Consider the following 16146-nt stretch of genomic DNA (forward strand, 5'->3'; position numbering starts at 1 on the left):
TCAAGGCTTTAGAGAGGGTGCAGAAAGATTTACTAGAATGAGGGTTAAGGGACTTCAGTTATATAGAGAGATTGGAGAAGCTGGGGTTGTTCTCCTTAAAACAGAGAAGGTTAAGGGGAGATTTGATAGCGGTGTTCAAAATCATGAACGGTTTTGATAGAGTAAATAAGGAGAAACTCTTTCCAGTGGCAGACGGGTCAGTAAGATACAAAATTGGATGGACGACAGAAGACAGAGGGTGGTTGTCGAGGGTTGTTTTTCAAACTGGAGGCCTGTGACCAGCGGTGTGCCTCAGGGATCGGTGCTGGGTCCGCTGTTATTTGTTATTTATATTAATGATTTGGATGAGAATTTAGGAGGCATGGTTAGTAAGTTTGCAGATGACACCAAGATTGGTGCCATTGTGGACAGTGAAGAAGGTTATCTAGGATTGCAATGGGATCTTGATAAATTGGGCCAGTGGGCCGATGAATGGCAGATGGAGTTTAATTTAGATAAATGCGAGGTGATGCATTTTGGTAGATCGAATCGGGCCAGGACCTACTCCGTTAATGGTAGGGCGTTGGGGAGAGTTATAGAACAAAGAGATCTAGGAGTACAGATTCATAGCTCCTTGAAAGTGGAGTCACCGGTGGATAGGGTGGTGAAGAAGGCATTCGGCATGCTTGGTTTCATTGGTCAGAACATTGAATACAGGAGTTGGGATGTCTTGTTGAAGTTGTACAAGACATTAGTAAGGCCACACTTGGAATACTGTGTACAGTTCTGGTCACCCTATTATCGAAAGGATATTATTAAACTAGAAAGAGTGCAGAAAAGATTTACTAGGATGCTAGCGGGACTTGATGGTTTGACTTATAGGGAGAGGTTGGATAGACTGAGACTTTTTTCCCTGGAGAGTAGGAGGTTTAGGGGTGATCTTATAGAAGTCTATAAAATAATGAGGGGCATAGATAAGGTAGATAGTCAACATCTTTTCCCAAAGGTAGGGGAGTCTATAACGAGGGGGCATAGATTTAAGGTGAGAGGGGAGAGATACAAAAGGGTCCAGAGGGGCAATTTTTTCACTCAAAGGGTGGTGAGTGTCTGGAACGAGCTGCCAGAGGCAGTAGTAGAGGCGGGTACAATTTTGTCTTTTAAAAAGCATTTGGACAGTTAGATGGGTAAGATGGGTATAGAGGGATATGGGCCAAGTGCAGGCAATTGGGACTAGCTTAATGGTATAAACTGGGCGACATGGACATGTTGGGCCGAAGGGCCTGTTTCCATGTTGTAAACTTCTATGATTCTATGAACCAGAGGACACAGATTTAAAGTGATCGGCAAAAGAGCCAAAGGCGATGTGAGGAAACATTTTTTTAACGCAGTGAGTTGTTATGATCCCGAATGCATTGCCTGTAAGGGTGGTGGAAGCAGATTCATTGGTAACTTTTAAAAGGGAATTGGATAAATACTTGAAGGGAAAAAATTTACAGGGTTATGGGAATAAAGCAGGAGAGTGGGACTAATTGGATAGCTCTACCAAAGAGCCGGCACAGGCACGATGAGCCCAATGACCTCCTTCTGTGCTGTATCATTCTGTGATTCTATCTTAGTTGAGATATCCCCATGTCTGTAGAGTATCCCTGGTAAGCACACTAAAAAAAAAATGAGACTGCTTATTGGTGAGCATGGTGACTTTACTGATCTCAGTACATCATGAAATCATAATGAGTGGAGCACAGGCACTTAGTTCTTTATAGGAGGGGAAAGCCATGCTGGGTCATTCTTGTGTGCGTTCTATTGGGAGATCGGTGGGGGAGTTAACCTCCTTGAAGGATAGTATGTGCTCAGAGGAGACTGTGTGGTGAAAGAAGGGAATTAAAACTTTTTTTTTTTCAAAACCTGTTGTTACTGACGTTTGTATTGCCCCAGTCCTCTATACATCTGCAAGACCAGTATGATGAGTAGCTGTGGTGCAGTCATTCATTCATTAAATCATTGGTTGTATTAATGAAAGTAAACATGTAGCCAGCAGAGGGAACACTTGCACCTTCATGCTGCAACATAACAGCTGTTACAGTGTTGGTGGTGTCATTTTTGGAATTCGCTGAAATGCTTAGATTTTTGACAATCTAGCTGTCCAAATGGAGAAGTAGTAGCAGTGTTTTGAATGCTAAGAGAGCAGAGGTCTCATGCCTTATGTATTACACTGCATCAGGATTGGGGAATATAATGGAAGGTTTAAACATCAAATCATCAGTGACTACCAATTCCTGATCAATCTACGTCAACACCTCATGATCTAGCCCACCTTTCTATACTATCTAATGTCATTTTGTTGTTGGTTTACATCAAGGAAATGTGGACCAGCTTGACGTCTTGGAAATGTTTTCACTTGCGAATATATCAATGTCATTCTGAGCTCAATAGTAGAAGTTAATCAGTCTATTTCTTGTGAATGTTATTCTTTATAAATAAATTTAAAAACTATGGATTCATGTGCATGACATGTTGGTTTGGTTGGTCATATAAACACTAGCCATGCTTGGGCATAAGGCCTATTGTTTAAAAAGGAGTGTTCAGTTTGGAAAATTGTCAGAAATAAAACCCTGCTGGAACCTGCCCATGCACAGGACGTCAAATCTAATAATGTGATGGGGCTTTTATTGCAAAAGGAATGAATGCGCCTATTCCACAGAATGGATGTATTTGAAGCATAATATGTTGAAAATATCTGAAGAATATTGCACATTGAGGCACAGAAAATATTTTTCCATTTAAAAACATAGACTTATCTGTGTGGAAATTTAGAATTCGGTATACAGATAAAGTTTTTGTTATCATACTACTTAGAATTTGTACTATGTACATAGTAAATGCAATCTGGTGAAAAAAACAGTATTAAAACATTTAAAAGTTTGAATGTAACTTCTCATGTTAATGTTGGGTGGTTCCCTGTCTGGGCAATTGACTAAGTATAATATATTGATATATGGCCACAGATAAGTGTTTTACTGTAAGACAAGGACCTTCCTACTCTTCAGTCCTTGTTAATTGTCTGGTTCCAAAATACAGCATTAATCTTTTTAATAACTAAAATGTTTATGCACCAGTACTCTTTGCGATAATGCTGAAGCTTGATTTTAATGAGTGCTAATTATTAATGACTCTTGTCATTCAAGTTGAATATTTCAGAAATATTCGTTTAAACGGTAAAAGCTTGACTTTTGTTATTTTGGCTCTGGCCCTTCACATTACGTAACTAATAAATTCATCTGTGTTTAAGCTCAAAAAATGTGGTAAACTGGAATACTTAATATTCATCATACGGTTTCATTAATCGAATGATCATAACAAAAGAAGGGGGAATGCACATGACTACATTTGTGCTTTCTGATGTGCTGATGTGGGACGCTGTAAATATCTTTTATAGAGGACAGCTGCATCCAGCATTCTTACCTGTTTGTGGATAACATTGTGTTTCACTAATGCAATAACTGTAACATAATAATGAAGATGCTTGATCTGTTTATATACTGAAACTAAAAATTCACAGATGTAAGTTTAAGGAAATGAATGTGGTTTCAGCATTTTGTGTAAATACTGTCATGGACTGGATCATTGCCATCCACTGTTGAGGCTAGCTTGTATGCTTTCTAAGATTTCTGGGTTTTTTTGAAGTCACTGGAAAGCTGAGTGCTAGACGGAGCTTTGCTGTACTGCTAACCGGATGTGTCCCAGTTTCTCACCGTCAAATCCAGCTGCTATCTTTGCAGAGGTGTCACCACTGATTTACACTCATGTTTGACCTTAAAAGCTTGTTTTGAGCCCACTTAACATCGTGACCAGGAAGGAGAAAACTAGTGGGTTTTACATGGATTCTCTATCTTTTAAAACGATTTGAAGGGAGGTGGACAACTATAGAAGCATTTTTGTTTTCTAGCTAGCTTGTGTGTGTGTGTGTGTGTGTGTGTGTGTGTGTGAGCGAGCAGTGCAGGAGCCCACTTGCTGCTATGCACAGCAGCATTCATGATCTCCTGAAGTTACTGGAGTGAATAACTAGAAACAGTCAGCTGACTTTCATTCTCCAATCGGGATTGCTGTGATGTAAGTGTTTAGCAGCTGCAAGGATCAGAATTAGCATGGTGAGGTCTGTGGCACTGCAGCATGGCCATATAGTGGAAGAAATGAGAAAAAACGAAGGGTAACATGGATGAGTCCAGCATTCTCAGACGTCGAGGGCTTCAGGTAAGCTGCGGCACTTTATTCTTGAGGTGAGAAAGCCTTTTCACTGTCTGAATTATTAATACCTTTCGTTACATTCCTTTAGGTTGTTTAAAGAAAACCTTGTAATGTACAAACATTTGTATCCTAATTTGATATGATACTGGAAAAGGTGGTACTTTAAACAATATGTAGCTCTAAATGGTGTCATTGAAAAATAACAGGCTGATATCTTGCAGATTTACTCAAATGAATTAGTTGCAGTTGTACTGCATTATTTGAAAGGCAGTGAAAGGTGCTTTGCTTAAACTACACATGCTACTCTTTGTGCTCACGATAACATTTTGTAAAGTTTTTCAGAGCTAGAAGAATGAAAATGGCACATTCATTCTTGTGAATAGGAACTCTCCACTTCACATCTGATTTTTGCATTCCTGTTGTAATTTCTGTGTTCAGGCATTGAAGTTCACGTTTACCGTGCACTCTTTTGAGGGCGCATTTTGTTCTTCATTGTGATTCAGAAAGTTTAGTTGTCCAAGTTAATGGACATATCGACAACATTTAAAGCAGAGATGGTGTTCTTTTAACTGGGGTCGTTTTGTACATTTATTATGGATTTTATCACCGGAATATTGGTGTCTATTTTCATTTTATTAAGTGTAGGTTGTGATTTGAATATTTCAAACTTCTGAATTTTTAAATTAAGTGCATGTTTCTTTTGATATGTCCGACCCATCAATCCGGCATGTGACAATAAAAAGTTATATTTTCATTCATGCAACTGTCCCTTCTTTTCCTGCCAATTTTCTGTAATTTCCCCTCCCTCCCCTCCCCTCCCCCCCACCCCCACAAGGCATTGATGTTTTTTTGGGGGGGGTACAGTTTCACGGGTGCCTTGCTGTACCTGCAACCATTCTTTTAGTGAGTGTAGGCAGACTATTTGACCATGGGAAGCCATCATGCCCAAGTTTGATCATCTTCTCACTTGGTGTTTGCACTTCTAGCAGGGGTTGCCCGTTGGTGACCAAGAGCAGGAATCCTGGCTGATTTTTTTTCTTTCCCTAACGAACACCAACTGCACTGCTCATTCGTGCTGCCTGTGCTGATCGTCAGCTTGCTGAACAGAAACTAGGAATTAAACCTGCGATCTCGCTGATCTGTATAGCTAAGCTGCTCCATACCTTAAAATTAGGGAAGCTTATGGATTTAGTCCGGTGCATTCACTTACATTGTCAAATACTAAAATAGTCTGCCTAGTACAGATTAATTTATGTAAGCAGGTGTATGACTGTAAAATGCAGCATTGCACCCTCAAAAATAATTCTGTATAAAAGTCCTAATTATAGAATACCTGCTTTTAAAAAAAAATACATTTTCAACTGAAGTCTGTTTTGGAGATATTTTATATCTTTGTAATTGGAACTGAAGTTGAGAAGCAGGCAGGATGTATAAGAATGCTGCTGCCCTCCAGTCTTTGATCACTGAGCCTGGAATCGAGAGGCATGAATTTTTTTTCAAAACCGATCCAATTTTAGCAATTAAGTTTATTTTGATGATTACAGTTTACACGTGAAATATACAATTGCTGGGACACTGCAGCTTGAATGTGCCTGAAAGGAAACTTTTTGTTGTTTTACGAGGAGGGAGTTCCTACTTTTTAAGAAAATGGCTTAGAATAGAAATCAGATCAAAAACCTACGCCAGTACACGTATCATCTACATAATCTGCAGATGTCACCTCGGAGCTGTCTGCAACTTGTACAAGAGATGGCACTTTATATACCAGAGATCTAAGCCATTTATGCAGATGTGTTCGTGAGAGGAGCAAGACAAATGAACATCAGGTCTTTGATCTGCAGCACAGCTTGTCGTGTTTTTAAAGCTGTACTATGGCAGGTATACAGATGATCTAGAATACGTATATAGGAGCTGATACTGAGATATGTATGAGTATGACACGTGCCGGCTGTGAATGAATTGCCAGCTTTTATCTGGTGTGTACATTAGCAGGAATTGTGTGTTTGTGATATCATTTACTTTGCATGTGCTGAATTCCTTTTTATTTAAAAATGTTGATATAAGGCCAGTGCAAGGAAATACTTTTTTGGTAGCCCTGAGGCTTGACAAATATCTAGAAGTGTGGTTTTGTCCTGTAACCCCCTCCCCAAGTCTAGGTGTTGGCAATAAAATATTCATAGCTATTGACAGTAGCAGTTTACTTTGGGTTGTACTGGTTGATGGGAAATTGCTGCTTCCTGAGCTGCTCCTCTATGTCTCCTAGCCTATTCAATGGACAATTGCACAAGTCAAACATGTGAAGAATTGGCAGTAACAACATTCACATGCATGTGGCAGAAGAATGATTTATCTTGTAGAGCGGATTAAGCAGCTTTTATGTGTCATTTAGTGATGCTAACAGTGAAGCCCGTTCGTAGCTTTGGAATTCTCTGGTGTTCATAATAAAATAATTCTGCTTGATGGGTAATTCAAAGGGGAAAAAGACACTCAGTGCTTCAGCAAAGATTATCTAAAATCAGCAGAGTTAATGAGAAAACTACATAGTTCAATTTCACAAATCTGCTACAATTCATTGTGAACTCAGTTGAACTTTTGCCGATATGTCCATTCCTCGTTGGTATTAAAGTGTGGATAGAAATTTTTTTTTTGCATTAGGATTCCCTCACTGGTTAGAGATTTTGATTTTTTTTCCCCTTCCCTGTAGAATGTGCAGTCTACTCTTAAATTGCTTAAATCAAATATTTTGATAATTCCACTAAATTCCCACCGACTGTTACAAATTCTGGGTCTGCGTTTCTATATTCTCTCAGGTTAAACGTCAATGGAATGAAAATCAGGTGGATTCTATAAAGGGCGTGTGACCCACCCTGCCAGACTACTGCCCGGGTGGTGAAGACGAAAATCTACCCCATTGTTTGGAGATCTGCATGTGTAAATCCACATTTGAAAACTCTGCGTATTGATGTAACCCTTCGCTGTATCACTGGGCTGATCATATGATTGAGGATGCAGTGGCGTAACTTTGCATAGTCACTGTATTTCACGGGTTTGTTTGTAGTACAGGCACATGTAAGGTTTTGCGGTTTTCTTTTCCATTCTGATGTTACAGCCTCAGCTCCAATGCATCACTTTTGGAACATGGGTTTATTTCCAAGCATTAAGTTTCTCAGTTTGTGTGTCGTCATTCTCATTTTGCCTTTAACGTCTGTTGTCATCCAATGCCAGTGGCCAAAACTGCAAATTTTGCTATTGAAATTCTCCAATGCGGCTATGAAAACCTGCAAAGTAACCCTGAAAGAATAGACTGCATTGGTCAGTAACAATAATAACGTAAATTTATACAGTGCCTTTAACATGGGAAAACATCCCAAGGTTCTTCACAGGAGTGAAGAAAATTGACACGGAGCCAAAGAAGGCAATATTAGGAGGGGTGACAATAATTTGGTCAAAGAGGTAGGTTTTAAGGAGGGTCTTAAAGGAGGAGAGAGCGGTAGAGAGGTTCAATTTTTGAAATATTACCACTGATCAGATATTTTGAGCCCAATTTACATTCAGGACTGTAAATCAAACAGATATGCAAGTTCAGAACATTGTATTCAGTTCTTGGACATTGTATTCAGTTCTTGGACCAAAACATTCTCTGTTCACTCAGAGTTATGGTGAAGGTTCTGGAGTTAACTAAGCTTGTGTTCCTTACCTGCTTTTGTCAAAATATCTTTGCATAAATGTAGCCTGGCTGCCTTTCAGTGCTGGAATAAAGACTAGATCGGCAGGGGAAGCTGTCAGGAGTCTGATCAATCCTTAAATTAAGGAACTTGGACCAGTACTTCCATTGATGTCAAACAGTCAGATGTTGACACACAATTACTGTTTGGGTCTGACATGGCTTAATATCTCAGCCAGCTGCAATATGTTAAGTAGCACCTCTGGTCAGTCTTGGAGATTTTGGGACCTTCCTAGTAGGATGTGTGCATGGATCCCAAACAACCAACACTGAACCTACTGATGAAGTTCCAAAATAACTTCAGGCGGAGCATCAACCACAACAACTCGCATTGATATACCGCCTTTAATGTAGTAAAATGTCCCAAGGCGCTTCGCAGGAACGTTATCGAACAAAATTTGACCCCAAGCCAAATAAGGAGATATTAGGACAGGTGACCAAAAGCTTGGTCAAAGTGGTAGGTTTTAAGGAGCCTCTTGGAAGATAGAGAGGCAGAGATATTTAGGTAGCTGAAGGCACGGCCGCCAATGGTGGAGCGATTAAAATCGGGGAAGAGAAACCCCTTCTCTAAAAACCACCTTGAAAGAAGGCTTTGACCTGATAAGTATAATTATGAGGGATTGAGCAACCAGTGTTGCCATGTTAATGTAATGTATTCAGACCTTGATACTGCCTTTAATTATAGTCACTATATAGTCTGCAGCCTTAGCGTTTGCTTTCCTTTCTGGCAAGTGTTTGCTCCAGCCAACACCACAGGCCCACTCAGCTGTTAGCCTGTGCAGTGCCCCTGCAGCCACAGAGGAGGTGCTTTTGGTGTCACCTGTCATATCTACATAATATTTTGCATACAATATGAAGTACAGCAATCACTCATTTAAGAGAAAGAGCCCTAACTTCTGACAGGTGGTGTTATCTACCCAAAGTACTACCCTTACAGGAAACTTGTTTTTTATTTGTGAGTGCAGAATTCTTAAGATGGTACTGTGCTTGTGGCACACAGGATACCTAGCCCCAGACAGATATATATCTGACAACCTCAAGGATGGCATGCAATTCCTTCCAGAACTTTGAAAATCCTATCCCCCTGCCCTCGCTCCTGCGCACTTGTGGCGGGTGATTCACCACATGAAGACCCTCCTCTAGCCTACCCTCTAAAGTACATATGGTGCCAGTGTCTGAGCTGGTACTTGCTATGGTCAGATGGAGTGGTGGCACATCTTCAGGAAGGCTGGCCACATCTCACTCCATTGGCACAGGGACTTCAACATTTTCAGCACCTGAAATGAAAGAGAGGGACTTTTAGTGTGGAGAGAAGAGAGAGATGAGTGGCTGCTGAAAGCAGCTGCAGTTTCTCATATAGAGTGAGATAGAAGGGGAAAGAGAGGATACAGTGTGAAAAAACCCTGCGTAACATCTCCTCCAGCGTTGCCGCTTGCCATGGCTGTGACTCTCCTGCCTGCGATGGTCAGCACGTTATCCTCGAGTGGGAAAGAGTGTATAGGAGGGCACGGCCTCTTTCAGTCGCTGCCTCCTGCCACATGTTGTGTGCAACCTCGTCCTGTAAGAAAGAAGGCAGTGTGTTAGTGACAGTCTTGTGAAATGTTTTTGAGAATGTGTGTGTCATGGTGCAATGGGTGCACATGCTGTGTGTAAGTTGTGAGGGTTGCAATAGTGGTGAGAGTAGGAAGTGCAGAGTGTGCGAGTAGGAGCAGAAGGCGGTGTAGTGCAGTGATTGTAAGAGTGTGAAGGAAAGGGTGGGGGGCTAGTGCTGTGCGTAGTGAGGCTGAAGGTGGTGCAGGTGTGAGGAGGGAATAATTGATGTGAGAGGTAGGATTCTTACTTGGCAGCTCTGGTGAGGTCATTGAACTTTATCCAGCATTGCAGCCATGTCCTAGGAGCTAAATTCCTGACATTGACCTCTTTCTACTGGTGGCGGAGGTGTTGCCTGGAGGGTTTTCTGCCCCCGAGGGCAAACAGGGTCGCCCTTCTGTCCACTACCTAGACCAGAGCCTCCATCACTGCATCGGAGAGTCTTGCTGCCCTCTCTGTACCTCTGCAGCCACTATTCCATTTGTGGTTTCTCTGAAGTTTCCCTTTAAGAGGTGCTGGCTGCCTTGAAGTTGCATCATTGAAGCCCGATTTCCCACACCCTCTCAAACAGACGCGCAGCCAGTAAGCAGTGCTGGCTGCACGCCTGGCTCTTTATGATGAGCTGCTCGCATGAATTTCACATGGCCCTTGCGCCCACGTGAACAGCCGCGTGCAGTGCACTCCCCGTCCCCTGCCCGTTTTTGGGCGTAATCGAATTTCCAGGCCTCGAAATTCTATTAGGTAACGTGAATATTTTTCCTACCTCTATTTGTGATGTTCTAAATTGTAAAGTTGTTTCAGGTTTATAGTCTAAGCCTCTTTAGCATATAACATTATTGTATCGTGGTTAGCTGTGAGATGTTTTACATGCCTGCACTCTTAGAGGAGACCATAACCGGGTTGTCTAGTCAACCGCACTAGTGCAGATGTTCCTCATACCTGACTGATGGCCATGATATGTGTTCCAGCTGGAACAAACGGCAACAATAATTCCATTAAATTTGACAGGACTCCTGTGTGCTTTAGAAGAAATCAGGTTTTGGAGCCACAGCTACATTTACATAGAATTACATAGAATGTACAGCACAGAAACAGGCCATTCGGCCCAACTGGTCTATGCTGGTGTTTATGTTTATTTAGGTTTGGGAAATGGAGGGATGTAGACTACAAAGCACAAACTTAACTTGCATGTTGTGATAATTAGCACTTGCATTCTTTTATATTTAATACTAATAGATGTGATGGGAAAATGCTCCAACTGAAGTCCTTTGGGTAACCATTCTGAACTACACATGCTATAATATCCTAATAATCTAGTTTCATAGCCTTCCCTAACCCTTATTTTGAACAAAGCTGCTTGATCATAGCTTGTAAAGATACTTGTAAATGTAAAATATTTGTTCATTTTACTGTATTTGCATTCATTTGTTTTATGCCAAGGTTTTATCAGTTTTTTTCAGGTGGTTTCTACTTTCAGCCTTAAATGCGAAGTTATTCTGACAGTTGAAAATACTGTACAAACATTGTTTAATGCTCCTCTGAGGAAAGCATTCCCAATTCATTGTGCAATGCATGAGTTAATTATCCTTATGATGTTCAAAATTTAGATTGTGATGATTTAGAAAAAATAAAGCCTTGTGCATTAAGATGAGGGTTGAAAGTACAGGCAAATGAAATGATTCATTGCTCCACCATTGGCGGCCGTGCCTTCAGCTGACTAGCCCCTAAGCCCTGGAATTCCCTCCCTAAATCTCTCTGTCTCTCTACCTTTCTCTCCTTCTTTAAGATGCTCCTTTAAACCTACTTCTTTGACCAAGTTTTTGGTCACCTGTCCTGATATCTCCTCATGTGGCTCGGTGTCAAATATTGTTTGATAACGCTCCTGTGAAGCGCCTTGGGATGTTTTACTACGTTAAAGGCGCTGTATAAATGCAAGTTATTGTTGTAGGCATCAAGTACTCCCTGGTCTCGAACAGCATAGGCTGGATGCAGAGTAAAGCCCCTTCTACTCTTACCCAATAATATGCAATAAACTTAAGATTCAAAACAGCTTCTTGCACTTTAAATCCAGCTCAGACTAATCGGATAAAAACCTCTTCTCTCTGCCAGCTGTAAGGCTCACGAGAAATTAGTCTAAACAGTCTCGATCTTTTTAAAAAAAAAACTAACATTTTTGCAGCAACTTACCACACCTCTCAAAGGACCTCGCGTACAATGAATTAATTTAAATGTAGCGATTTCTTCTTATGCAGGCAAATATGGCAGCCATTTTGGGCATAGCAATCGTGCAAATTGCAATGTGATAAATGTAAGGTTAATTTATTTTGGTGTTGGTTAAGGAAAGAAATGTTGCTAGGGCATCCGGAGGACTTCCTGCTCTATGGTGCCGTGTCACCGGAATGGGAAGACACGGCCTTGGTTTAACATGTCATTTGAAGGACAGTGGCTCTGACAATGCAGCACTCCCTCAGTACTGCACGGTGCAGAAGTCTTGGAATCGGGTTTAGACTACAACCTTCTGACTCACAGGCGAAAGTGCTACCAAGTGAGCCAAGCCAACAATTAATGGCCATGAGTCCACTGTGAAAAACTGACCATGATTTGGTCCTAATTTGACATTATCATTTAGGCCACAAAGATGGGTAGTGTGGGTATGTATCACAGTGATGCATTAAGGACAGTTGTGCTGAGGCAGAAGTTATGATATATTTTTGGACTGTAGAGGAAGTTTTGCTTTGCACTTGACCTTAGCTATGGCTAACAGGACTATTATGTCAAATAGTGTGGAAAAAGTTGTTGATCAAACGATGGGCCGGAACTTGCTCCGACTGGCGTGGCAAGGCTCTCCGCACGTCCTGCGGATAAAAAATACGCATATACTCACTGCGTAGGCCACGATGTCCATTTACTTAATTTTGAAATCTTTCTCCAGTGGTGTGCATTGAGATCAGCGCAGGCTATGTGCGCGTGCAAAGATTGTGAGACTGGAAGCCCTGCCCACAAGCAGGCAAGTAATACTCATTCATTTAAAGTGACATTCCCTATGTTAGTCTAATTAAAAATTTAACATAATACACTTTATTATAAAAAGGCAATGAAATGATTTATAATGTACTGAAACATACAGAAATTAAAAGTTAAAAATTAATTTTTTAAGTTAAAAAATATTAAAATAGGAATAATTAGACTTTCCACATTTTAAAAATTTAATTTTTTGTTGTTTTGCAGTCATTATAAGTCTCTGTGCTTTTAAAAGGTAGTGTAGGGCTGGTATTTTCAAGCCTACCTTCTCATGGCGTAAGTATCTTCGTTCCAGCTGGGCTGATGGATAAATTTACGATTGTTTGGTGATTGTAGTGATTTTAGCGTAGGCGGCCCTTTAATTCGTAACTGCCAAAACGCTAGTGAACCAATCGGAGCAAGTTTACGATTTCGGAGTTTTACTGCGCATGTGTGTGTTTGCCGAACTTGCTCCGATGCTTTTGCGGCGGTTGAAGAGGACGCCATTGAGGAACGGCGTCCTGAATGAGTAAGCTCTGCCCTGAAATGTCCTGTGTCTCTAAGTATAATTTGAGTTCAGGCCTGTTGAATCAGACATGACTGCACGTGTATGTTTTTAAAAATAAATTTAATTTTTTTATTTATGACAGACTTCAAGTACCAGCAAAGCAGCAATATGTCCATAGCAGTAAAAAGATACTGCATTACTTTCCACTATGGGGCAACCTTACTAACAGGACACAGTGATCTCTGTCCTGAGCTCTTCTTTCTTCTATGGAGGATTCACTGTAGCTAATTGCTGAGCTGCATACCCTCTCCCTTTATACCCTTTCTGGTCATTGCTATGTGACTGAATCTGCTACTCTCTTGTGTATAAGCTTTCCCACGAACTTTGTTATACTTGACTGAATGGATGACACCTCTTTGCTGCTGAAGTCCTTGCAATTAACACTGGTAAACATCAACTACCTTTCACCCAGCAAATTCTTTCCCTTTCTGATGGCAATTCAACTGTAGGAGTCATCCAATTTACATGTCCACAGATGCCTTTTATACATCCAACCTCAGCATTTCCCACACAGGCAACTGCTTGCTATCTGATTAGTTCCCACATAGGCTTTATTTCAAACGTCCCAGACATTTATTAGCTATTTCAAAATATTGTAGTTTAAAACTACTTAAGTTACATTGGGCCAAAAATCTCTCCCAAAATAACGGAGGAGCTCAACAGCGCCCTCAGTTTTCAATGGTGAATTGAAAGAGCAAGTTTCCGCGTTTGCACATGCGCAGTGAAATGCGGAAATCCAGAACTTGCTCCTAGTAGTTCACCGGCGATATGACAGCTTCGAATTAAAGGGCCATCGCACGCTGCAATCAGAGAAATCATTGAAGAAGCACCAACTTGATTATCTGCTCAGCTGGAAAGTAACTAATTACGCCACCAAATAGGTACGTTTAAAAATACCAGGTCTAAAGTAAGTTTTAAAAGCGAGGTTAGTCTTAATGACTGCCAAACAACTAAAAATTAACTTTTAAAAACGTGGAGTTTCATTATACTCATTTTAATCGTTTTTGGTCAGTTTTTAAAAAAAAATTAAAATGTAATTTTTTTTACTTTTCCATTCTATCTCTTTAATCAATTATTTCTTTGGTATTTTGTAAAAAAATTTTTTAAAAAAATTTACAATGGCATCCAGTATATAATGCAATGCAGCCTGAATCTGTGGGCATGACTTCACTTCCTCTCAGATTTTGTGGGCGTGTCTTCTCCTCACAGACGTTTCCAGCCGCGCAGCAACTCACACTGCTCGGAGGCTGGGTTGACGGCGCTCGTTTTGTTTAAAGTTCAAATTCAAGCAATTGGATGCCACAGAACCCGCAGCAAGTATTTTCGTTAATTAAATTCGCAGGAGCTGCGATGGGCGTTGCCTTGCCGCTCGGTGCGATTTCTGGCCCATTATGTTTCTTTAGATATAAAGCTAACATTTCACATAGTTACAATTGAAACAACAACACAGCAATATTACACTAACAAGTTTCTTCAGAGAATCAGTCTGGCCTGCTGCAGTCTCCCTGATTAACCCTTTCTATCCCAGTCTCCGACATTCACCCACGGTGTTGCATCTCATCGTTGATCTCCTCACCGTCCACATAATATTCAACCAAAATGTAAAATGTGTTGGACACCGTACCAACAAAAGATGTTAAGTGAAGAAAAATCAGTGTTCCTTTTAAATATCTTAACCAGCTCCTGAATTGTATGAAAGCAGCAGTTAGGTGTATATGTATACATGCAAAGGTGTTACTTAATGAATCTGGATGAATTGCAAGTGAGCTGGGTTTGATGTAAATTGGAATAGTGATCATAGGAGGTGCAACTAGCGGAATTTCCAGGAAGTAAAAGTTAATCACCCGGACAGTGCAGAGTACCCCGGAGAAAAATCATAGAGGCATAAAAATATATCGGAGATGGTGAAAATCATCCAATCGGGTAACAGACAGTCTTTTCGCTTTCCAATTGGTGTGGGAAGGCTGTGTGCTGAGAGGATGGACATATTGGACAATCAGTGGTGGGAGCGTGAGGACGGGGTGGTTACAGGCAGGAGGTCATGTGATGAAACCCCTTGAATGCATCCAACCAGAGTTGACAAGCCTTGGTACAACTGGTAGTGTCAGTTTGTGAAAGAGAGCAGGATATGAAGCTCTGTGTGGCCTTAAGATTGAAAAAGCTTAGAGCATGCTTGAATGTGTGCGATTCTTTCCTCGCCACTTGCTTCATCCCCCTCCCTGGCATCTGTTTTTGTCTAAATCTTGCAACCTTGGCACTCTATTTGACCCTGAGCTGAGCTTCCAACCCCATAATCTTCTCCAACACAAAGGCTGCCTACTTCCAGTTCCATAACATCTCTCATTCTCCACCTTCTGTAAACGTCAGCTCGTCCAAAACTCTGTCCATATACTTTCCCGCATCAAGTCCCACTTGCCTATCACCCCTGTCCTCCGACCTACGTTGGCTCCCAGTTCCATATTTAAATTTCTCATTTTTTCTTTGTCTCTAACCTCCAGCAATGCAACTTCTCTCTTTCTCCCCCCCCCCCCCCCCCCCGAAATCTTCATTCCTCTGACTGCAGTCTCTCGTGAATACCCCCGCCTTCACTCCACCGTTGGTAGGCATGCCTTCAGCCACCTAAGCCCAACACTTTGGAATTTCCTCACTAAACTCCTTCCTCTACACTTCCCTGTCCTCCTTGAAACTCATGTCTTTGACCAAGCTTTTGGTCACCTTGTTATGTATTTTCACTTTTGGCTCATTGTCCATTTTTAACTTGTGCCTCGGTGAAATGACATTTTTCTGTGCTAACTGCGTGATATAAATGCCTGTTGTTTGTGGTGGTGGCAACACTGGCACACAGAACGCTTTGATTTGCAACAGTATAATTGAGAAGAAAATGTTAGCCCCCTTATATCCATTGGTCGCAATGCCAAATTAAAACTTTTACCTTTGATAAGCATTGGGGAAAAATGCTTTATTTCTTAAACTGTCAAACTTATTATAACAAGTATTATTTTGCCTGAATTTATAAATGGAATCAGTGAGCTTTTTGGTT

At 41.0% G+C, this 16146-nt stretch overlaps 1 protein-coding gene across 9 annotated transcripts in view; it reads left to right on the top strand.

Annotated features, from left to right (window-relative positions):
* Window positions 1-16146, top strand: part of LOC137320789 (microtubule-associated serine/threonine-protein kinase 4-like) — a 372901-nt gene that overhangs the window by 135209 nt on the left and 221546 nt on the right. For 2 of the 9 annotated variants that reach the window (XM_067982627.1, XM_067982629.1), the window contains exon 1: window positions 4156-4230. The exons of the other annotated variants lie outside the window; for them this stretch is intronic. In XM_067982627.1, the coding sequence (XP_067838728.1) occupies window positions 4192-4230 (39 nt within the window). In that variant the 5' untranslated portion in view covers window positions 4156-4191. Of the gene's footprint in view, window positions 1-4155; window positions 4231-16146 lie in introns of those variants that run through there. 9 annotated transcript variants of the gene reach the window in all.

Source organism: Heptranchias perlo, chromosome 4 (assembly GCF_035084215.1).
Source record: "Heptranchias perlo isolate sHepPer1 chromosome 4, sHepPer1.hap1, whole genome shotgun sequence".
Taxonomy (NCBI): Eukaryota; Metazoa; Chordata; class Chondrichthyes; order Hexanchiformes; family Hexanchidae; genus Heptranchias; species Heptranchias perlo.